This window comes from Pteronotus mesoamericanus, unplaced genomic scaffold (genome assembly GCF_021234165.1).
Source record: "Pteronotus mesoamericanus isolate MK-2021 breed Mesoamerican mustached bat unplaced genomic scaffold, CSHL_Meso_final contig_68, whole genome shotgun sequence".
In the NCBI taxonomy this organism is placed as follows: Eukaryota; Metazoa; Chordata; class Mammalia; order Chiroptera; family Mormoopidae; genus Pteronotus; species Pteronotus mesoamericanus.
In genome coordinates, this window is record NW_026555234.1 from 26,070,762 (window position 1) to 26,095,015 (window position 24,254).

At 44.4% G+C, this 24,254-nt stretch overlaps 1 protein-coding gene across 1 annotated transcript in view; it reads right to left on the reverse strand.

Moving 5' to 3' along the window:
- Positions 1–20,847, reverse strand: part of BEND4 (BEN domain containing 4) — a 29,985-nt gene extending 9,138 nt beyond the window's left edge. The window contains exons 1-3 of the mRNA XM_054582256.1: positions 20,367–20,847; positions 12,030–12,596; positions 525–616 (exon numbers count right to left, since the gene is read on the reverse strand). Coding sequence (XP_054438231.1) covers positions 525–616; positions 12,030–12,596; positions 20,367–20,847 — 1,140 coding nt within the window. The remainder of the gene's footprint in view (positions 1–524; positions 617–12,029; positions 12,597–20,366) is intronic.
- Between the last annotated feature and the right edge of the window lie 3,407 nt (positions 20,848–24,254).

Genomic DNA, 24,254 nt, shown 5'->3' on the forward strand with positions numbered 1-24,254 from the left:
TTGAAAATCCTGTAAAAGTGGCCTGTGGTTGAACAGATACACCATTACCACCAAAACAGACCACTTCTCTCCCACGTTGGAAGAAACGGGTTTCTTCCATTGAGGTCCGGGGACACAAAATACCCGTGTTCAGGGGCCCTGACGTTTGGAAAACACCTTTTTAAACACTTGAGATTCTCACTCTGGGGGAGGTCACGGGATGGCATTCTGGACCCTGGCTCCGCCTGAGGGAACGACAGGGTGCTGCCTCCCGTCTCCAGCCCCCTTCTCCAGGTGCCAAAAGAACGGTGGAAAAACTGCCCACACCACTTACGGCTATTTCTTTCTTATTCCCTGAGTACACAGTTGAATCTTCATGAGTTAAATACATGACTCATCATTTGCCACAGTCTACATACTCACAGGTAACACACCCCTAAGCCTTGAGAGTCAAAAACATGTTTTGCTAGCCAATCTGCTCTGATATATGTGCGTTAAGCCATCAAGAGACTTCGTCTTAAGGAAATTCCAAACAGGACACCTACCTCGGTGGGCTGGTCCGCCGGCTGTGGGATCATGAGTTGGTTATGGTGCTGTAGCACTGTCTTCAAGTAATCTAACACGGTCTGGCAGGGCACTGGGGGCAAGAAATTGCAACAATTATACATTAGCTACTGTGCCACAGGACAACAAAACAAGGTCTAAAAAGATTTTTGATGTCAACTTCTAAAAAAAAAAAAAGGACTTATTTTCTAAAGGAGACAGAGACTCTTCTTGCATCTGACAGCCGTAGTTATTTCAGTGCGTAAATAAAGAACACACGCTACGGTTTTGGGGGAATTTTTGGGCTCAGCACAATTCCCTGAAAACTTTCAAGTCACATTTAAACTAAGGTGAATTTGGGTCAACACTCACGATCAAGGAACGGCTCACAGAAGAGACACGATTTGTCCTTTTGGACTCATGTTGTAACAGTAGTACGTAAGGATGCTTTTTAAAGTTAAAATACCGAAAACTAATGTTTCACTATTTTTAATCAATAACCTAATACTTTTATTTTTATCCTCACCTGGCCTTTTTATTCATTAAAGAGTAAGGGGAAAGGAGGGAAGGTTTAGGGAGAGGGGAAAAGAGGGAGAAAGAGAGGGAGAGAAACATCAGTGTGAGAGAGAAGCACTGACTGGTTTTTCGTACCCACCTAAATGGGACCTGACCTGGCCCCACCTGGGGACCGAACTTGCAACCCAGGCACCTGCCGTTCTGTTTGCAGGACAATGCCCAACCACCTGAGCCACATCACCAGGGCCATACTCGTGTTTAATGAGAGATTTATGCCCACCTCTTCAGTAAGCAGGAATGCCGTGCAGTTTAGTCCCTTTTCCCAACAGGACTACACCCGGCCACGCAGCTCCCACTGTAAAGTGTCCCGTTCTCTCTCAAGGAGCCTAATTGATCTGGTCCAATTCATGTTTAGTTACTGTGTATTTCATTAATTGTTCATTAGTTTTTTGAGGCTTAGTTTTACAGAATCACTGAATAATTAAAAGAAAACTGAACAAGTAGTAAGCCAACACAGAGCCTGACATTTTTTTGTAGCCCTGCATAAATAATTCTTAGATCTTAAGATTTACATTAGAGCCTTTTCAGAAGTACTAACTAATTGTTTTTCAAGGCCTTGGTAGCTCAGTTAAAAACCAAACTTATGTGAATTATTGCCACTATGTCTTAGCTGTGTTTTCTTACAGTGCTTTTGTCATACTGAAGACAACAATAAATATTTAACCGAGGCCCCAATTTTAAAGTATCACCACTGGGCTTTCTTTGTTTTTCTCACCACTTTTTTTAAAAGACAGCAAACAGAAATCATCATCTTTATCCACTGCTAACAGCTTTAGGATTTTTAGGTAACATATTGTGATGTAACAAATCAAAAACTCCATCAGCATCCTTTCAAAGAATTTGAAGATAGGAAGTAGAAGCAGGTTAGGAAATTTTTCTTAAATAACCATCTTTGTAGATCTGTGCCTTATAGTCCTTTGTCACAGGCCACTCTTGAATAGCCATTTAAATATATTCTTCAAACTGAAGATGTATTTGCGGAACAACCAAAGTTAACAAAAAGGAGGCGTGCCTGTATCAGTGTAAGGTAGGACTTTCGTTACACTGGCGTGTCCTAAGACCAGTCAAGTACCCGTAGTGTCACCTGCCTTTGTTCGAAGTCTAATCCGCTTTACCGATGCCACAGTGGGTGAGATGGAATCTTCTGGCAATGGGCATTAATTGTGGGGGAAAAAGCAGAAGACTGGGGAAGTTAATGGAGGCAGAAAACATGTTTTGCTTGAGTTCTGGTCTTTACCCACTGTGGCCTTTGGGATCCATTTGACCCCCTGTGTCTAAGTCGGCTCTACCCAGGCTGAGCAGGAGGATCCCGATACCAGCACTTTGTCCTCAGTTTGTGGTTAGAATCAAATGCAACTGCGCGTATGTCGCTGCTTTGTCAAGTGACACGGGCAAGGTACTACTCTGGATTTAGTTTGGAAGTTTTAGTAAACTTTGTCAGTACTGATTGACTGATTAGCATCTGAATTAAACTTCTTTTGATCTCTTACCCATATTTTATAGTCATTAGGATGTTTATGGAAAAATGTTTAAAATAAGCAAAAATGCTTACAAAACTGAATGAAATATTGCCATTTGAGACAACAGGCCTGGATCCTGCGAGTATCATGCTAAGCAAAATAAGTCAGACAGAAAAGGACAAGAACCATATGATTTCACTCATATGTGGAATATAAAACAGAAGGCAACAAATGAACAAACAAAAAATTCACAAACACAGACAACAGTACACACCTCAACAAACACACACCTCAATGAGGAAGCCCAAACCGTAGCAATTTCCTATAAAAGGAAAGTGAGAATAGGAAGGGTACCTCAAATGTCCCTAGTATCTATCCTGATATTAACATTTATGTAGTGACATTTTAAAATGCGTATTAGACAATCCTGGAAGGAGGATTAAATACCTGGGAGTGATGGTTATCAGAGGGAAAGCAGGGTGGGGGAGGCTGAAGAGGATAAAAAGGGGGTCAAATATATGGTGACCGAAGCAGGCTAGACTTTGGGTGGTAAGCACACAATGCAATATAGAGATGATGTGTACAGAACTGTACACTCAAAACTCATATAATCTTATTAACCAATGTCACCCCAATAAATTTAATAAAATAAAACCTGAATATTCATTATGACCTCCATCATATTAAAAGTAATTATGTGCTGCCCGGGTTGGCTGATCAGTTGGTTGGAGTATCATTCTTTGCACCAAAAGGTTGTGGGTTCGATCCCTAGTTGGGTATGTATGGGAGGCATCCGACTGGTATTTCTCACGCTGATGTTTTTCTCCCTCCCCCTCTAAAATCCTTGGGTAAGGATTTAAAAAAAAGTAATTATTGGAAAGAAGTGTTAATAATAATTCACCATGATTATATTTTAGTAGCAAGATTAGTTATTATTATGTTTATCCTTTTTCACGCTTGTAAAAACAAGCTTTAAAAGATTTCTACAGTGGGTATATATTAGAATAGTCTGAAAGTTGACTGAAGAATGTCTACATAGAGCCCTTCCTTTCTCTGTTACCCTAGGCATTGAGCACATAGCCCTGGAAGGGCTTGGAGGTCGATTCCCCCATTCTTTACACCCAAAATATTTAGGCAGCAGTGCACAGCTATGAGCAGGTCAGCTTATTCAAATATGTTGCATTTACTGGCTGTGGGGGGGCTCTGTTCAGGGCATGTGGGTCCTGTAGGTTGGTATCTGGGCACAAGGCTGAAGGTCAGGAAGATAAGGCTCAGGCTCAGCCAAACGTTAAAAACCCGAGATAACCACTGCCCTGGGCCCTCCAAGCAGCGCCCCTCCCTCCGGCCTCCCCCGAGCCTGATCCTTCTGAGGAAGGCACAGGCCGCCAGGGCTCTCTCAGGCCCAGAGGCCCTGCCGTCGTGGATTTGGAACATCCCTCCTGACTGAGGGCGCCGTGGAGAGTTGCCTGGATTTACACAGGAACGCTGCAGAATCAAGTGAATTGTTTTCTGGGGGGAGGGGGAGGACAACAGCCTGGAAAGTGGACATAGTTGTGTTTAAGGAGGAATGAAAGGGGAAAGAAATTTCACCCTGACCCACAGCTACACCGTGCTGCCTGCATGCGAGCTGCACAGGGCACTGAGCAGGGGTTGGTGGGAAGCCTTCTGTCCTCTTGCCCTCTTGTTCTGTTAACCTACAGTTCTGTGGACACACTGCGGAATTTCTGGGTGAGGACACGGGGCTCTCACCAATGGGGGGTAAGGGGCCAGCGCTTCGTGTGTGTTTCTGTGCGGTCCAGGCCAGACAGTGAAAGGGAGGGAGGTCAGGGCTTGTGGCCGACAGAATTCTCAAGGAGCCGATTAATGTTCCAAAGACCTTCACATCTAACAGTCTCCTGTGCGCATTATGAATTTTAGGCAAATCACTGATGCTGATGGAGTGGCTACCACCTCAGACCCACTGGGCAGGTTTCACTCATTCACTTACGCGTTCTGACAAATAAAGTAGGGTCCATTTCACAGGTTAACAAAAACAAACACACGCCTCAATGAGGAACCCCAAACTGTAGCAATTTCCTATAAAAGGAAAGTGAGACTAGGAAGGGTACCCCAAATGTCCCTAGTATCTATCCTGATATTAACATTTATGTAGTGACATTTAAAAATGCATATTAGACAATTCTGGAAAGAGGATTAAATACCTGGGAGAAAAAAAGCTACAAAGCAGAAAGTTCTTTTGTGTCCGTAAAGTAAAAATCAAGAGGGATGGGTGGCAAATATCCTCCATCAAGCACCTAAGCTACCTAAGTGGCTGCGCTGCTCTAAACACGAAGTCGACCCTGGGCTGGGTGGCTTGTTTCACCACGGTCAGGGTTAGTGGGTTGCGTCCCCCCAGACAGGGTCTTTAACATAGTCCAAGAGAACGCTAGTACGTAACAGTTCACTGACAAAAAGGCTGGGGAATCGGCCCTAAAGTGATTCTGGGGTACTATATATTTTTGTTAGTACTGACTCTGGCACTTTTGAACTGTGGAATACTGGCCAAGCTTCTTAACCTCCTTATCTCATCTGTAAGTATATTACCTGCTGCATACAGTTACTGCGCGGATTAACTGAAATAATACCCGTAAAGCAGAAGGCACCCAATAAACACTGCCTAATGTAAGCGATTGCTATTTTATGACTAGGAGCCTCGTGAATTCCTCAGAGAGGCCACTTAATTGACTCTGCTGACTTGGCTGCTATATTGTCGGAGTGACTGTGAAGTACGGCTCTTCCAAGGAACTGCTTTTTTGCCTTATACTAAGGGTACTTGGGTTTCAAGTGCCTAATTTTCATTGCAGATCATCGCACTAAAATCTCAACCATAGTTTCTCTTCTCATTCCTCAGGCATTATTTAATCTACCTTGTTAGCTAATGGTAAAACTCAAACATTATCTCAAAATACACCACATACAATTTTGTAGGGAGCGTGAAATTATTTACTGTCCTCGAGGACCAAGCCATCTGTGTGCTGATCTCCCGGTTAACTGTCCCATTTCCATTGTCTCTCTAAAGTATCAGCTCCTGAATTGTAAATATCTAGGAATAAACAATGAGCTTTAAGTATTACTCAGCCAAGAGAGGCAGGGCTATGCTTTTGATAATGACGATGTTCTGGGTAATTTAATTGATGTGTGTGGATGCTGCATGCCTGACACTGGGCTACGAACTGGGGATACAAAGGTGATTCACTGCCATTAAAGACCTTATAGGGCCTGCCTCTCCTCCTTTTAGTCATCAGGAGAGTCAGACACATAAAAAGGAAAACCTTGCCCTGACACCGATATTAACAGACATATGCTGATGTACTAGATAGAAAGTGGTTAATCTCGCCTGGGACTGGGGGAAAAAGGTTTGCTACCGAAGACTGACTCCTGAACTGGGTACCGAAAGAGGAGTTGGAGTTTTTCAAGTGAGGAAAAGGACAATATGTTCTCGGAAGGAATAGCAGGAGAAAGGGAAGACCAGGTTTGGCAAACTGTGTGTGGCAACTCAGGAATCACAATATTGTCCGGTGGAGCTGGAACGCTTGTTGTGTGCTTGGAACTGAGGGTCAAGTCTACAAAAATAGGCAGGGAAAGATCCAAGCAGTAGAGGACCTCATGGGCCACACTGAGGGTGCTGGACTTGATTCCACAGACCATGTGAGGCCCTCAGAGGCTCTGCAGCAGCGGCTTTTCAGCGGGGAGAGCTCGGTGTCTGGGAGAGGAGTAGAGTAGCTACTGCCAATCGCCCACGTTGTGAGACAGGCCCAGAGGGCAGGCAGAGGAGAGAGAGGAGGAACCCAAACTGATGGACGTGTTCGAGCTGGAATCCAAAGGAAAAGATATGGACTGCAAGCTGGGAAGAGAGATGCTTTATGGATGGATCTGAGGTTTCAAACCTGGGGAACTGGCTGACTGGTGAGCTCTTAACAAGGTAAGAATACCACTTGTAATCTAAGAAAACCACTTAAGATTTCTGTATTACGAGGCAAAGAAGTTCCCCTTCCTTTTTTAAAGTCATCATTTATTGAGTGCCTACTGGAGCATCTAGTAGGCACTCAGTGGCTACTTAATGAACTTAGTATTTCCAACATTCCTATAGTATGATAACCTCACTTTACAGAAAGGAGACTGAGCTCAGAATGGTTAAGTGATCTGCCAAAAATCACACCTAGCAAGTAGCAGGAGCAGAAAACGAAACTCAGTTGCGACTCGAAACCCATTCCTTTCCCCTCACATTGTTCTGGCTCCTTCAACCTCACTCACTTTACAGCTATTACAGGAGTTGTGATGACTTTTACCAAATTCTAAGTAAAAAAACTCAAGTCTTTATTCCCCTCTGTTCCCATCACTGGCTCTACTTTTTAAATCAGAACATGTGTCTTCACTGTCCCCACACGCCCTACGTCGACCTGAGCATTTTCCACAGGCACTCTGGGCACGTGTGAGTTTGGTGGGTGGGGACAGCAGCGGCGGGTACCAGTGAATCTATGCTGTATTTACTCCAAGGGCTTTTGGTTTGGCCAAAACTACCATTCCCCGAAAGCTGACACTGGCTTATCTTAAAAAAAAAAAAAATCCTCTTACTTAGAAAATGATGACTGTGGACTACTAGGATCAGAACTGCGTAGCCCAAGGATAGTTCTCTAGTTTCTAGCAGCTGATCCCCTTATTTGTGGATGCTGTATGTCCAAATTTGCCTCTTCGCTAACATGTATTTGTTCCGGTCAAGTCAGTATTTGTGGGGCTCTGGTCGTCATTTGCAGATCGCTGAAAACTGAGTAGCCCGATGCACCCATCCCAGCTGAGGCTGAACAAGGTGAACACGCTGCCTCACTGGAGCTCTTATACCACAAACAAGTATCCTTTTCGTGCTCTGTTCAGTGCCAGTTTTCGCATTTTTGTGCTCACTGTTGGTGATTTCACTGTTTAAAACGTACTCGAAATGCACAGCTGAGTGCTGTCTAGTGTTCCCAAATGCAAGCGGGCGATGATGTGCTTCACAAAGAAAATACGTGTTAGTTAAGTTTCATTCAGGCATGAGTTACAGAGCTGTTGGTTTTTAGACCAATGTTAATCAACTAACACTATATATTAAATAAGGTCTCTTTAAAGAAAAACTTACATAAAACGAGGTTGTGTATCGACTGGTTGATGAAAGCGCTGTGGCCACAGGCTCACAGGAACCTAGCTCTGTATCTCCACTGGGAGTAATGGCTCAGCAGTCAGTGCTCACAGGGACTTTACAGAACATAACTACTGTGAATAACGAGAATCAACTGTTTTTGAGGATGGGAGGGGGTAACAAAATAGATCTGGAGTCAAGAGGCTTGGATTATATTCCTAGGTCTGCCCAGGTTCAACCTCTTTGTCTGAAAAAAAGGAAATACTGGAGTTATGAGGATAAATTGAAATAATCATGAGTATACTTTTCAAAAAGTAAGAAGTTCTTTCCCTGGTTGGTGTGGCTCAGTTGGCTGGAGTCTTGCGCGTAAACCAAAAGGTCGCAGGTTTGGTCCCCTGTTGGGGCGTGGGCGAGAGACAACTGATTGATGTTTCTCTCTCACATGGATGTTTCTCTCCCTCTCTCTCCTGTGCTCCTCTCTCTAAAATCAATGAACATGTCCTTGGGTGAGGATAAAAAAAGAGTAGAAAATTCTTAAATGATATCAACACGTGTATCTTCCCATGTCAAACTTACTTCATTTAGGAAATTATTTTTAAGTTACCATATCTTATGGTTCTAAGACCAACATTTTTCACATTTTAAAATCTCTGAACTTTATGTTCAAAGATAATTACTGGTATAATGTACCATTACAATTTGCAGTGTTTTTCTTCTTAGTGGAACCTACAACACTGGTGTGCACAACATTTGTTGGGGTCTTAATTTAGATGAAATAACGGTATTTTATACCTGCCCTCCCTTTTGACTTCCCTTCACCTGTGCTCACTGCAAGTTCTCTAATCGAACACAAGTGCTCTAATTTGACACCCACTCCACTGAAAAGCTGCCCCATCACTGTCCTTCCTTTATAGTCTCGCAGCTCTTTGTATTCCTGATCCAAATGTCTTTTCCTTTTGTGGCTTTCTTCCTATGACCTATTTTCACTCTCTTTTAAAAAATTTAAACTTTTAAACAGACTGTCTCATTTGTAGTGTGATAATCTTAATACAGAAGAAAATGCGCTGATGCTACTTCTTTGGCATACAATATTTAATTGCCTACACCTGCAAGTTAACTTTGGCACGTTAGCAAGTACTGTTCAGAAGCCCCTTGCTTGCATGTAGCTGATAATTAATCAGACTCTGTTGAATGTTTCACAAATAATACAGTAACACAGACCCTCTCAAGTGATGCTGGAAGGAGCCTTTCTTTTTGCTGAGGTCCACCACCTTCCTTTCTCCTTTTTATGGCTGCCTAACTGAAATCTTCTTTTCTTGTAAACGGATAGGCTTTTGAACTCTCACTTCAAGGACTGCTTTCAGATACGAATGCTTTATTTTGGGGGAAAAAAGAAAACAGGAATCTCAGAGGTGCTCCACAGCTTGTCTCTGGAGAAGGCAGAGAAGTGACTGAGGAACAGCGTCCTGGCGCTGCCCTACAGCAGGCGCCCCCCTCTCCGTGTCAACCTTATCTCCTCGGCGCACTTAAGGACGCAGCCATCTCCGTTGTCATCACCCACCCTGCTTAGCTGTAAAGAGTGATGCCACTGCAGAAGGGCAGGTTCCCCCAGAAGCAAGCCCCAGGCCCTCCCACGGAAATCTGCTGGCCTCTAGGACAACAGAGGCCCACGGGGGCCACCGGGAAGCAGCGACTCTGCTGAGGGGAAATCCAGTCCGCAAGACACTGGGGAGTCACTGCTGGCTAAGTACGCTGGTCATGTGTAAAACCAGAGTATGACCTGCTGCACTTCTCTTCAAGTGGGTAACTAAAAATAACAGATTTCCTCCTCCAAAGAGACAGCTAACAGGGTGAACAGCGGATCCTGAGTGATCCAGTTGGTTGTTTAGCCAAAGCGAAAGTGGGGAAATGAGGCCAAGAGGGCAATCATGTCTCTTTCTGGGTCAAGTTTTCAGCTCAAAATGACACTTGCAACCTGATGCCCAAGGCAGGTGTCCCCAGGTAGGTAGGATGTGTGGTTAAGTAATCACAAATAAACTAGGATTTCCTGCACTTTACAGTGACTTTTTTTCTATTCATAATGGACCTGCTGTTTTTCCTCCATATAGTTGGGTTTTGGTAGAAATCATTGAAAGCAATCACGGTTTTCCAGGTAAAATGTCTACTGGTACAAGTTCTGATGATCAACAGGGCTGAAATGTTTATAGTAATAGTTGTTCGACTATTATCAACCTGTGTCATTCAATGTGTAGCCATCAAAAGGGCTCAAGAAACCTTTCTTTGGCCTTTCTGGGAAGGAGAGAAGGACAATGATGAGTGCAGGTCAGAGATGAGCTCTCCCTGGGACCAACATTCCATCTGGTACAGATTCAGGAAGAGAGCGGTGGACTGACACCCCATGTTTGATCAGAACTTACCAAGGACAAATGGTGTGCAAGGTATTTCGGGTTAGGGATTAGGCAATAATACTCTGGACATTTTTGTCACCTGTCCTCACATTCTAAAACTCTCATCCACAGTTCTGAATAGCTGATACAGTCAGTACCCACAGTTAGCGGATCTCCATGTCACTATCTTCTCTCCCAATGAAAGAAGAGATATGGAGAGTAAAATGGAAAATACCCCTTTGAGGATAAAACCCATAATCGATCGGCTGTAATTTGTGGAGCTGGGAAAGCTCTAAAATCCCACAGTGCATCAGCTGTACCCATGTCTCTCTGACTTGGAGAAACTGGAAGTGCTCTGGTTCCATCGTATTTTTGTGGGTTCCACCCAGTCTCTCTCCTGCAGTTAAGTGCTGGCCTGGTGGAAGATGCCCCAACTCTGCGTCTAACCCCAAGGCTCAAATGCAAAAGAGAGAATGGACTTTACTTCTTGCTTCTCTCCTGTAAAACTACTGTACTAAATATAATTCCAAAATATTCAGAACCAAACCTTAGGTCTATTTGGAAAATTTTCTTAAATGAAAGAAAATAGATTTCTGATTTGGCAATTCTGAACATTTGTTTCTGCTTCCTACGTGTGCTAATAAACAAGTGGATAACTTTCTTCAACAAGTCCTTTCTAGATCAGTTTGCCTATTTGGATGGTACAAAGACAGAAAAAAAAGTAACTTCTATCTATATTTACATATCAGCTTTAAAAAACTTAAACTTATTATGTGTGTTTTATTTTCAACACAATATAGAACATCTGCTATGTACAATGTACACCAATAAATGTGTACATTGGTGAATACATGCTCAAAAATTTTTATCAATGGTTGTATGATTAAAGAGGTCTCAAGATATTGTTCTAGCTAAAGATCTTAATATTAGTATCTTTTTATAAGCCACTGACATACAGGGATGAATTCAAAGAAAAAAGCAAAATCAGTATCACTCCAAATAGTAAAAAAAAGTTGCTTTGCAACCCAGAGAAGACATTGTCATAAAGACGAGTTTTACGTTTCTGCAAATCTAGTGTCTCTAAGAGGCAGGAAATTCCTCGTATTTAGCCAGGGGCACAAATAGTTTGGGATCAGCTTAATTGCTGGTCTGTCTTTGATCTATTCCTTTTAGTTTACTGCTGCTTATTAACTTTAAGGAGACACTGCTTATTGAAACTTAACGAGAAAGATGAGAAATGAACGGAACAGATCATTTGTTCATTACTACCTGAGTCCTGTCTCTCCGAAGGTATCATTTCATTTTAATCTTTATCACTGATTAATAAAACACATATATCAAAGTCTTTAAAAATACAAAAGCCATTTTAAATGAAATAAGGCCGTATTTTTGGACGGAGACTCAGGCTCAGAGCCCTCGTCCTATTCTGACCTCACTGCACTACAAGGATCACTTGTATTGACAGAGATATCTTTTTAAAGTTATTATTTTTAATCCGCATTGGAGGACAATGCTTATTGATTTTAGAGAGAAGGGAAGGAAGTGGAGGGAAGAAAGAGAGAGGGAGAGAAACAGCGATTGGTTGCCTCTCACACACGCCTCACTAGGGATGAAACCCAGGCATGTGCCCTGACTAGGAATTGAACCAGTGACCTTTCTGTTTACTGGATGATGCTCCAACCAGCCAGGGAAAGGTCTTTTAATGGGGCTCTGCTCATCAGGCCTGCACCCAAGAAGAACGTGGCTGGTGGCTCACCCTGAAATTTTGTTTGGCACAAACAGGCTATGGGCACCCTGTGCATACCTGTTTTTCCAACTTTTTTACATCGCTGGCCAAAAGCAAATAAAAGAATAATATACATGCATGCAAATACATGTATACACACATACAAATGAGACAATGCAAAGGAATGGGTTGCAGCTGGCCCGTACCTGGGATGCTCTCTAATTTCCTTCTGAGCTCTTCATTTTCTTGTTGCAATGAAATAACCTCGTGCTCCAGTTCTTGGCATCTCGGGCAGTAGCCTTCTTCCTCCTCCTCCTCTTCCTCCTCTGGCAGTGTAGAAGAAGATGGGTGCCCATGGGATTCAGACGTTGCTGGGGAGGTCCAGCCCCCTAGCGTGTGTACCGGAGAGGTTGACAGAGGGTCCACGTCAGCGAGGTGGCCATACTCGCTGACCGAGGATGTGTTTGGAGTTGGGAAGCTCCCCGAGAGCAGGTAATTTTGTAGGGAGTCAGTGAAAACTCTCAAAAAGGCAGAAGTTTGCTGTTTCCTTTGCATATATTGCATCTCTATGTCTACATTGTCTGAGGTCTGACTGTGGACCCCTTTTCCAACGTGACACTGATCCTGTCTTTCAGTATAACTTGGGCCTTCCTGTTTTACGTAAGAAATCATGGATTGAGGATGGTTGGAGTCCAGAAGTTTTCCTCCACAATTTAAGAGGCTAAGAACGCGACTACACTGCTGGGCAAAGGCATCCAAGATCATGCGACTCTCTGAAACACATGAAAAGACACATCAGAAACCAACAGCCAAAGATGAAAGATACATCAAGTCCTCAATTTTGAGTGTAACATTAAAAAAATGTTAAAAAAAAAAAAAAGCATTTTCTACTGTGACACATCAAGGTGACACAGAGAATCCACTTTCAATAGGATGCATAGCTTCCTGTTGTTCTGACTGGTGGGGTGCCTCATGAGTCGCCCGAGCCCCTTGCTCTGGGAAACGGCTGGACTGTGACTTTGGGACCGTATAGAGAGCTCCCTCTTTGTCGCGTTAACTGGCCTGCACACGTCCGAACTCACACCTATGGCTTCATTAATATCTTCAACGAATCGAGCCAGCCGCCGCAGACTCAATTCCTCATTGATAGGCGGGCTTAGAGCAATCATTACTTCTATTTCTGGAGCGCCCTCGTGCCCTTGCTATTAATCAGCTGATACAATCCCTGCCGAGAGTAGTTGCTCCCACATGCAAACTGGAAAAGAAAAGATAAACTGGAGAAGAAAAGATAAGAGCTCTCTAGACATTTAAGGTAAAACAAAGAGTGGGCCCATCAGGCAGGCGAGGACGAGCTCTAAAGCAAAGCTGTATGTGTTATCTAATAGCCGTGTCCACGACTCTTTCAATCTATCTGCTCACTTGGATTTCTCGTCAAGGCCAGCGTGGCCGATCTATATCAGCATCATCTGAAAAGCAGTAGAGCCTCTTCCATTAGGTTGCCAAATCTCCTAACATGGCATGTGCAGAGAATGCCAGTTAGTTCACATACATGAATTGTAAAACATTATTAACTGTTAATCGGCAAAGGCAAAAAGCAAACAGAAAGCAATCAATTCACTGCAAAAAACAAAGGGGGGAAAAAACCCAAATAGTGAAAATGTGATTTAATACTGTCAATCAAAAGGTCTTGAAAATTCACCCTCAGTATAACTGTCACAAGGCAGATTCCCTTCTTTCCTGAGTACCACCCAGAATAAGTTCCTTGTAAATACAAAGAGACACATGTTTTAGGGCTTTACAGAGTGGTAAGAGGATGCCTCCCATCCCCCAACCAGAACAATCGCAACAAACAAAATATTGTAGGTTTTTGGCGTCAATAACTATTGTTTATAATAGAAATATAACTACTTGCTATCTCAGAAAATGATGACTAGCTGGATTTTTTTCCTGAAAACAAAAAGCCCCATAACTCTTAAAACAAAAAACAGTGAGATCCTCAAGGGCTTCTATGAGAACAAGGAACTAGACTAGTTGTGTTGAGAAGTTGGTTTCTCTAGAAAATCCAGGCTGTACGACCAAGGAAACCACCACACAGTACTTCAGGCTCCATTTTGTGCTTTGTTCCTTATGGGTCTTTCCTGAAGTAACAAAGGTATCGGGGGAGGGGGAGCCAAGTCGCCTTTTTCAAGGATTTAATAAGAACATGTATGTACAGCCTGCAGCACAGTGCCTGGCATACAAGAAGCACCCTCACACGCCCCAAACCTATAAAATGCCACTGTTCCTAACTCCCTCCAAAGAAACAAGAAGTTGACACACACAGGCCAGTGCTCCTTGGTTCAGGAGAGTCTGAATAGAAACTGTACACCCCCTGAGCAGAGCAGGTCTCAGTGCACCGAGGATTGCGGGCCTGCCTAGTACTTCAAGAAATATTGGCTGAATACACGCAGGGAGTGTTGTCAAGGGAGGATCTCAGTTCACAGCAGTTGCAGATACACTTGCTGGGGTGGGGCTAGTGAGGCGCCCTGGAAGGGGGCTGCGCATCTACCACATCATCTTCTCTGCCTGGCGTTTCCTTGCTGTCAGGACTGGTACTGACCTAGACACAGGCAGCAAGGCCCTGCTCCTCCCCACCCCCCAACCGGGCGAGGTCCCCAGATCCAGGAATTTGCTGCTCAAACTGCTCCGAAGGCCTGTGCTGGTCTCTCCTCTGAGCCATCTTCCCAAAGGCAGACCATGGTGCCAGAGCTCGGAAGAATGAATGGGGGCGGGGTGGGGGGAGGCGTGGTGCGCGCGGGGATGGGGAGTGTGTGTGTGTGTCTGTGTGTGTGTGTAGGAGGTCCCTCCCACAGGAAGATGAAGCTGGGGGTGGCGAGAGAAGGCCTCGGGCTGGCTGAAAGCACCAAGTCAAACCCGGTCATTATGACGGTGTCTTTGTCAGGGTATGTGGACAGAACGTATTTTAACAGTTTGACAGCTTGATTCAGGCCTTTTAGTTATTTAGATATATGATACATGGGCCTGCATTTGTACTCTTTTCCTGAATTCCACAAATAATAGGCGAAGGCCTGTTGTTTTACACAATTACTTTGAGTGCTACAGAGGAACCAGATGCCAGGCATAGTTTCAGGCTAGAATTGATTCATGGGCTGGAAACTGGGCTGAAGAAGCTGCCAAGATAAAGTCCGTTTACTACGTTGGAGAAAAAGGGGTGTGGCTATGGGAAGTATCTCCTACACACCAGCCACTGGAACCGCTGACACCTCCGCCTCTGCCAGGTGGAACAAAGAGCTGAGCTCAAGGTATAAATCAAAATTTAATGGGGAAAACCCTCAAATGCTTGGGTGTCATTTCTTTATAATGACCAAAAACAAACAAACAAACAAACAAACAAGGCAGTCAACAGTTGAACAGCGGGGAGGTTTAAGATGTTGTCCTCTCATTTCTTTACTTGCAGGTTTTTGTTCTTTTATTAGTAAAATCAAAGGATGATATTGATTGGGAATTCTCAATTGTAACACACTAACAGTTTTCATTCATTTTAATCCTATAATCCCATTCTAGACCTGAAGTTGTATTTACTGTTTGCATTTTAATCAGCACAGTTCCAATTGATTTACAGCTTACACACTATTACCATAACCTTGATGAAATGAACCAAATATTAAAGGAAGGCTAAAGTAGAGTTGTCTAGAAAGAATTCTCTATATATTTGTTCAATGTCCTAAAAAACACTTAGTAGTTTTAATCACATTGATAAATCACATTAAGGTATAGATTAAGAGAAAAGAATCTGACTCGAGGACAAGTATAATTTGTTTTCTTAATTGAAGAATAAACTCGTAATATGCCTGAGAAAAAATCATTATGTAATACCCAACATTATGAAGAGAATGTATTAAATAAAGTGCACTCAGAATATCAGAGAATAGTTACAATCATAAAGCAGTTCTTGCTAGCAGCTTTTTAAAAATGCTTTATCCTCACAATTGACGTATGCAAAAAACATCAACTAAGCCTTAAAATTGAATTTCTTCTCTTTTCAGTATCTTAAAATATTTGAATAGTACGTTAAGAGCAATACCTAGAAGAGTGTGATGAAAAATATTACTATCACACTTGGGAGAAAACAGCAAATCTTTCCACTTAATACAAATTGCAGCCAGCAGTACTTTTAGCTTCCTAGACAGATTATAATTAGAAATTCAAGTATAGTGTGATGCCCATTATTGCTAAGAAATGGAGAAAAAGTTCTGTTTTCATATGAACACAACTGAATGGCCACTGATCCATATCCTTAACTGCGCTAAGTGTTAAGGATAAGGATAACATGTTTTCTGAAATTTTTAACCTGCTTCCCTCCCCGCCAGCCACACAGTGCTCCACTCAGATGATGGCAGAGAAGTACAAAGTCAACAGTTTATAAAAGGGCTTTAAAATACTTACTTTATCCCTGACTTCTCTAAAATTAAACACCAAATGTCACAGTCACAAACCACTCTAAAGTAACCACTTCTTTCTAACTTATGGTGCAGTCTGCTGGGAGATAATATCATGCTGCAAACTGTACCTAATATGATCCCAAAATGTGAACCCATATTATTTTTTTAATCAAAACAACTCATTTCTACAATTTTTTCTGAACTGAAGTGGTTTAATCCATCTGGTAATAAGAATAAGTGAATAAGAAGAGGGACGGGGAACTCAGCAATCAAACACTGGCTCCCTACTTTAATGTCCTTCTTTGTAAGTAAAGCCTTGAATGGAATTTGCCCATCACAGCACATCCCCAAGAGTATTCTGTTTCTATGAAGGAGATCACAGTAGTCGAGATTAGTGGTAACCTTTTGATTTTAGCTCAGCAAAGGATGAAATATATAAATATTAAAAATGCAGAAGCAGAAAAAAAAATTTGAGACCTACTCTCATGTAGCCCATACAGTATATCTAGCCAAAGGACTTCCAGTTAATTCAAAATTGATAATTTCCTTAAAACATTAATATAACTTCTTTTAAAGAAAGGACTCCATGGCATAGGAAATAGAAGTCAGAAAATGAAAGCATCTTTGGAAGCATCACCCTTGTCTTAAATCAATGAACTATGTCTTTAAAAAAAAAAGCCATCCCATTTTTTTTTTCATAATGGCAAACATCAATACAGCAAAACAGGAAGCAATTTTTCTAAATAAATAAATCAATGATGTGTCAAAAATTAACAGATGAGTTAATATACTTGGTGCTATCAAAACCAGATGGTGCTTCCTAATATTCATCCTGCTCAGTCAATCCCTGAATATTTTCTGGACCATCGGTATATAAAATAGGATGCTGCTATTTGTGATGGCAAACAAAAGCAATCATGCCTGCCAAGCACATACTATAACAGGCAGCATTTCAGCTCTGCTAGACAGAAAGTAATTAGAATGCTTTTAATGTCCAAAAGAATGATGCTGATAGGCTGCCACAGATGTGTAGATTTATGAATATTTATATGGTGGTTTATAGCTGACACTTTTATCAGTTGAAGAAGATAAAATATCTGCCTGACTCAAAAGCTTGACAGTCAGGTTAATAAAATCTCATTAAAGAGAATGACCTATGCAATTATATAGGATTTATTGTAATTCATTTTTGATTGTACTCTGCTTAAAGATGCAATTTCCCATTTCCTGATGCCAAATTTAGGCCGCATATCAAGATCTACGTGGGTTTTAACTCTAAGCCTCCCACAGAGAAAAAATATGCTTTTAAAACCATGGTATATTACCCCTTTTAAGGAAAATTATACTGTTCATGAGATTTTATAAGAATGTTGAAAAAATCTATTTTTAATCACACAGTTCTCTCAATGGTTTATGGCCCTTAATGGCAAACAAGACTCACTTCAATCCTTTCATCTTTTCACTGCATTTACTCTGGACACCCTTACCCCTTCTCCTTCTATGCTTGACTCATTTAGTCACATTGACGTTCTGACTAGTTTCCGTTTACCAGGCGGTTTGAGAGGCTGCAGTAACACTTTCGTGAGGGGGCAACAATCAAACCATCCCCCCCACTCCCCCAGTATGCTGAACTGGCCATCCTTCTGTGCACATAAGCTCATTGGTTCGAAGTGGAACCACTAGTTTTTCAAAGAACCAATCAGCTCTTCAGGTGACTATCCCTCTGATGGCCAGTCACATCACTGTGTCTGTTAAGAGATGGCTTTGCCCATCAGGGATTAATATGACCACAATTCATGATGTCTAGTATTATGGGCAATTTTTTTGGGGGGGTCCCAGACCATTTTCCTCACTACATGCAAGATACCTACCACTTAATTCTCATCTTTCCAACAAGCACATGGCATCCCGCCCTTGGTGTCATTAAGATTACCTCTTTACGACCTCTTTAAAAAAACAAAAACAAAAAAAAGGAAGCCTTAACAATAAAAGAAAATAAGAAATATAGGTTGTTTGAGGGCATCAACAAGTCCCTTTTCACTTCCTCAGATTCAGTGATGTGATTTCCACCTGGAACCAGAGACAAAGTAGACTAAATAGGATGTCAGGAGAAACTACAAGAGCACTGAGAACATGGTGAGAAGGAAAAGAAAAACTGCTTATGAACGAAAGCAGCACAGAAAGTGCTAGAGCAGGAAAGACCATGGACAAGACAGCAAGTGACTAGTGCAGAGAAAAGAATGAAAAGGCAAGGTTACAACTACGGGTAAAAGTGGAAATGAGAGGGGATTAGATTGATAGTGTATAAAAAGAAGTAAAAGACTAAAAATCAGCAGAGTTAAAGAAGAAAGCAAGAAAAGAGTAAACACTAAACTGGACAGAAAAGGAGGGGGAAAACCCAATGAACAAGGTGGAACCGAGGTTATGCAAATAAACAAGCAAAATATAGAAAATGGGAAAAGGACCCAAACTTCTAAAAAACGTAGTAAAAATAGAAAGATAAAGCGGAGCTGGGGAATAAAAATGGGCATGCACAAGTCTAGGGACAAAGAACACAAACCTCTTAAGCGGGTAAAACAGAAGAAAACCAAGGGGAAAAATAAAAGTGGGTAAGTAGCCTGAGAATGAATATAAAAACACAACAGAATAAAGGGCCAAGAGCAACTGGAAAAAAAAAAAGTATCAAACAATAAGGACAACCACATAAGAACACCACTCAAAGCAGTGAAACATCTCCAAATCAGTGAGGTATGTAGCAAGTCTTCACTATAACCTGTAATTAGATTTTCTTTCTCAAAACCAATCCTTCTTGTGTCAAAATATTGACAAACAACTGAGCATTAACGTCGGAACCGATAACTCATTTAGAGACAATACTCATATTTTCATTAGAAATAAAGCCTTGGATTCACCGATATGCAGAATTGGGGGTGGGGGTGGGGGGAGCTCCAAAGTACCATCAAAGGCCCGAGGCAGGAACTTTTAGTTCCGATGAGCTGCAAAAACGTGGCTGCACATCCTCGGGGAGCAGGGAGCGCCCTTGGACGAAGGCCCCAGGCCCTGGCCTTTCCACCAGCCCATCTCTCTTCTCGTTGCCGGGACAGGAGGGCCGGCCTTTTCATAACCGGCCGCCCGCAGGCTCCTTCCTGGTAAAGGAGAGCAACCTCGTTCCCTGAGGTGGATGCGCCCCAGGAGGCATTACCGCAGGCCCCGGCCCAGAAACTGCGGAGCGAGACCCCGCGGTGCAGAGCAGCGTCCCACCCAGCAGGCGCGGGGTGTGGGTAGAGGGCCCGTAGCGCCGGGACTCTCGGGGCTGGGGCGAGGGGCAGGATGTCTCCTTTCCCGAAGTCGGCCTCAGGGACCAGCGCCAGTTCCACCTCGTGGTGGGGGCAGAGGAGCCCGGAGTCTTTCATTCACTGGCTGGGACTTTAGGGTAGGTGGGGAAAGAGAGGCAGAGACCACGCGCGCATTGAGAGCCAGCCGAGTAGACCGCGACATTGAGTGCATCAAGGAGGTGGCGAAAATAGAGGACCTGAAGGCAAAGGGGAAAGAGATGGAAAAACAAATGGAGAAAGGGAGGTAAAGGAAAGAAGTGGAAGGAAAAAAGTGGGGCACTGGAGGCTGTAAGGGCGTCCCCGAGAGCTGCCGGAGCAGCTCAAGCTATTCCGGGAGCGGCCGCGGCTATCACCCTAGGGTGTCCGATCCCCACTCCCGGCCCGCGGCCTCGGCGCCAGGGCTGCCTCCCGAGTCCCCGCCCGAAAGATTCCCGCCGCCGACTGGCTACTGCTGCACTTCCTGGGCGCCAAGCCGGACCCAAGTGGCGGAGCCACCTGTTAAAAGGCGCGCGCGCCGTCGGAAGCCCGGGATGCGGCGGCCGCATTGCCGCGGAATCCTCCAGAACTTGTTGCCCGCGCGGCAAGGTGCCCGGGGTGCGCTCGGATACCCGGACTGTCAGCTCGGGGATTGCTCCCCCTCCTCTCCCGCCACTCCCGCCAGGCCCTTGGCGCGGGAGGGTGTCCGCCGTCCCCAGCTTCCCCTTCCCCGGTCCCCACCCCTTCCCCGGCCTGGGCGGGAAGGAAAGTTGCGCCCAAGAGTTGGTACCTGCGCTGAGCTCTAGGCTGGCACCGTCACTGCCAGCGCTGCTGCTGCCCGCGGCAGCCGCCGGGCCCGAGCCGTACCGGACGACGGCGGCGAAAGACGAAGATGAAGATGCGGCGGGGGCGGCGGGCGGCTGGGCGGGAGTCCTCAGGTGGCCCTGGGACGCGGCGGAAGGCGATGACGACGAGGCGGCGGCGGCAGCGGCCGCCCGGCCGGGCCCCGGGGGGTAGGTGCTCTGAGCCTGAAACTGCTGCTGCTGCGGCGGCGGCGGCTCGCTGCTGCTGATGGAGACGGCGGCGTGCGGCGCGAAGGGCGGCGGGGGTGGCCGGACGTGCGGCAGCTCCACCAGGGTGGGTCTCTCGTAGCGCTTGGCCAGTGCCGGTCTCTTGCCTGGGAACGTCTTGAGGACGCTGTAGGGGCTGCGCTGCTTGTAGATTTTGGGGAGGCTGGGCCCCTCCTCCGCCGGCTGCATTTCTTCCTCCATGCTGCGCTTCGGGGCCGGTTCCCGGTCGCACGCCCCCTCCCCGACCGGCACTGGGCTCCGAGGGTGCCTCCGCCGCCCGCCCGCCGGCGCTGCCCGAGTGCGCGCGTGTGGGAGGGTGTGTGTCTGTGCCGTGGCCGCCGCCGCCGTCACTGCCGCTTGTCTCTAAGCCTGGCATCGCTGAGCCCCCGCGCGGGGGGCTGCCGCCGGAGAGCTGATTGACAGGCCGCCTCGCCAATGCCTGGAGGGAGAAAGGAAGTAAAGAGCAAGTGTTTAGGGTAATATCTGCTAATGATAATGGGGGGAGGGGCGGGGCCTGGCGCCGCCACCGCCCGCGGAGTGGGCCAGCCGGGTGTGCGCCTTCGACGGGAAAGGGGAAGGGGACAGCTGGGACTGGCGGGGGGAGGGGGGCGACCTGGTAACAGGGCGAGGTTTCTACCAAGGCGAGACTTCGGAGTTCTAGAGGTGGAGGCGAGGCTTGTGCCGCTGGCGGCGTCCAGCTTCGGAAACGAGCTCCTGGCGCCCCCTGCACTACCCCAAACTCTCGGTGTTGCACGCGTGGCTGGTGGTATAGTTGGGACGGACGGGGAGGGGTGGCTAGAGTGCGTGCGTGCGTGCGTGCCTTGGGAAGGTGTTACAGCCATTTCTTACCCGGATCGGGAATTGCTCCCCCAAGCTTCTGTAAAGAGCCTGTTGAAGGTCTTGACCCTAATCGCTGTGCGCTGTGTGCACGGTTCGTGCCCATGCCCAACAAGTGGCCTTAGAGTTCATGCTCATCATAAGGGCGCACAGGGTGTTGGATTTTCACATTGTTTCGTTAGTTCCCCATAGGGGCCCTGCGAATGAATAACAGAATCATTTCCCCCATATTACAGACGAGAAACCCGAGGTTCCTCGAGTACATAGCCCAAACACACACAGATGCACCTAGAGCATTTGAATTCAGATAAATCACTTCTCACGGTATATAGACACCTTAAGCAATGGAGGGTGTCTGTATGACCGGACACCTCCCTTTGGGGATCATTAGATATTTTCAAAAACGTTATTTGAGAGAGAGATAGATATATCTATAGATATACACGCTTGTAGGATCAGTGCAGCCCCAGAGCTCATTTTCTGTATTGCCCAGCCAGTTCCTCTCTGCACAGGAGCCACCAGGCTATGGTTCCTGAAGGCCATGCAATTTCAGTATGAGCCTCTGTGGTTTGGAGGAAGGTCCCATGGGGATAGAGATGTCTTCAAATCTAACAGACTGTCCTGGCCTCCCCCAGCCACTTCTTAGGGCAGATCACCCCTGCCCTAGGCGAGCTTCAATACCAGCATACCCCACATGCCAGGTTTGTTTTTCCAGCCTTCAGTCTTCATTCTCCAGGTTCGAATTCTTGGTACCTCTCCTTCGTTGATGTAAAACCCTCATCTTTCGACTCTGAGTTACATTCGTTTTCATAGCTTTCCTTTCAGTCTGGGGAAAGTGGCCCATTTTCTTTTTCCGGGGATCGTGTCTTGGGCCCCTCCTGTCCCACAGCTCCCCGCTTCCTTTGGAAGCCTCCTCTCTGTCCTGGTTCAGCTGCTGTGTTCCTCCACCCTACATAGTCTCCCTCTCTTCTGCAACCTCCTCAGATCGTGCTGTGGTTTCTCCCCAACCTCCATTTATTAGAGATGAAATAAATAATGCCATAAATAAAAGTATTTGGGAGTCCAGGAACTGTCAGGGCTGATTAGGGCATAGAGGACATTTTCTTTCTCATTATGCAAAAGCATTTCATGGGGAAATAAAAGAGGTTTCATTGTAACTCATGCATGTCATATTTCAAGGAATTCAAGATATTAATCATATTTAACATTATTTGCAACGTTTCTCCCTGGCTTCTGAAAACTGCTAAATGAGGACACGTGGATCACTAGGAAAAAGGGAGACAAGGATGAGAGGGACAGTTAAAAAATAATGAAATGCTGGTGAAAGACAGGGAGAATGAGATGCCAGGAAGATGTTTCTAAGGCACATAAGTGAGAAATGGGGGAGCTTCTCCTGAGATGTGAGACAGCTGAAATTGAATGATATACTAGAGGAAATAAATGATAACAAACCTCCCCTCACTTTTCTTTCTATAAAGCATTTCTGATTTTTGCATTGAAATCTTTCCCTCCCACTTTACTCCTAGATAATTTGCCAGTAAGTCCAGGCTTTTGAAAAGAAATCAGGGAAGTGGCAGCATGTGTGAGTGGCGGGGGTGGGGGTGGGGCGGGGGTAGGTTTGTTTTTTCTCTTTTGCTTATATATTTTTAATTTGTATCATCCCATCACTTAAATCATCCTAAGAGACTGGAATAGTACTTTTGTTGCTATATTATACCAACTGAAAGGGCCTGCCATTCTGTATGTCAAAAACTGGTAGTTCTATAAAACTAAAAGCTAAAATTAGTGGTTTAATTTTTTTTAAAAAGTGGAGGTGGGTGGGGGGAGTGCTTCTAGAGGAAGAATATTATAAACTTTAAAATGATTAGCTTTCAGATCCTCACGCTAGCCGTCACCTATGCCTGGGTACATAGAAAAATGAAGTATTTAATAATCATTCTTTAGAAAATTAAATGGGCATTTATTCCAAGTATGGAGTTGAACTCAATTTTAATATTGTAACTGACCCACTAATTCCTGTCTGAGATTGTACTAGCTGATTAGGGTACATCAGTGTATGTATGGAAGTGTTTAAAAAATCATTGGTAGCACTTTGTGAGCTTCTTTCTCTAAGTTATAGCCTAAGTCAGCGATTTGCAACCTTTTTCTACCTCATGGCACACATCAACTAATTACTTAAATTCCGTGGCACACCAAAAAATATACTTTTGCTGATGTGACCAAAAAAAAAAAATAGGTATAATTTTGATTCATTCACACCGGATGGCTATTGTGTTGGATGTTGTCATTTTTTTACTTTGATAATCTAAGGGAAAAGAGATCAGTGCTCCTGACTAAATAGTTAGGCACTTGCATGTTTTAAAAATTCGTGCTGCACATCGGTTGAAAATCGCTGGTCTACATTATCAGATGGTGACTTTGCTGATATCTTCTCTTCAGGGTCTCATAGGGGCTGATAGGATGGTAAGTGCACTCATGCTTTAAATCTTTTTAGATATTTACTCTTTATCTCAGAAAAATAGATAGTGAACTTTTAAAAGTCAAGTGGCTATTTATGGACAGGGTGATTTTTTTGATTGGCAGCATGTCAATTTCTTGAGCCTTCCAGAGTATAGCTTTTAAATAATGTCAGTCATGGGAAATACTTTTTATTGCACCAATTTCAGTGATATTTAATGAGCTTCTGATTGACTGTTTGATCTCCCAATGTTTTGTGCTACTTTTAATTCATTTCGTATAATAGGGAAAAAAAAGTAATTGGAATAAAATTT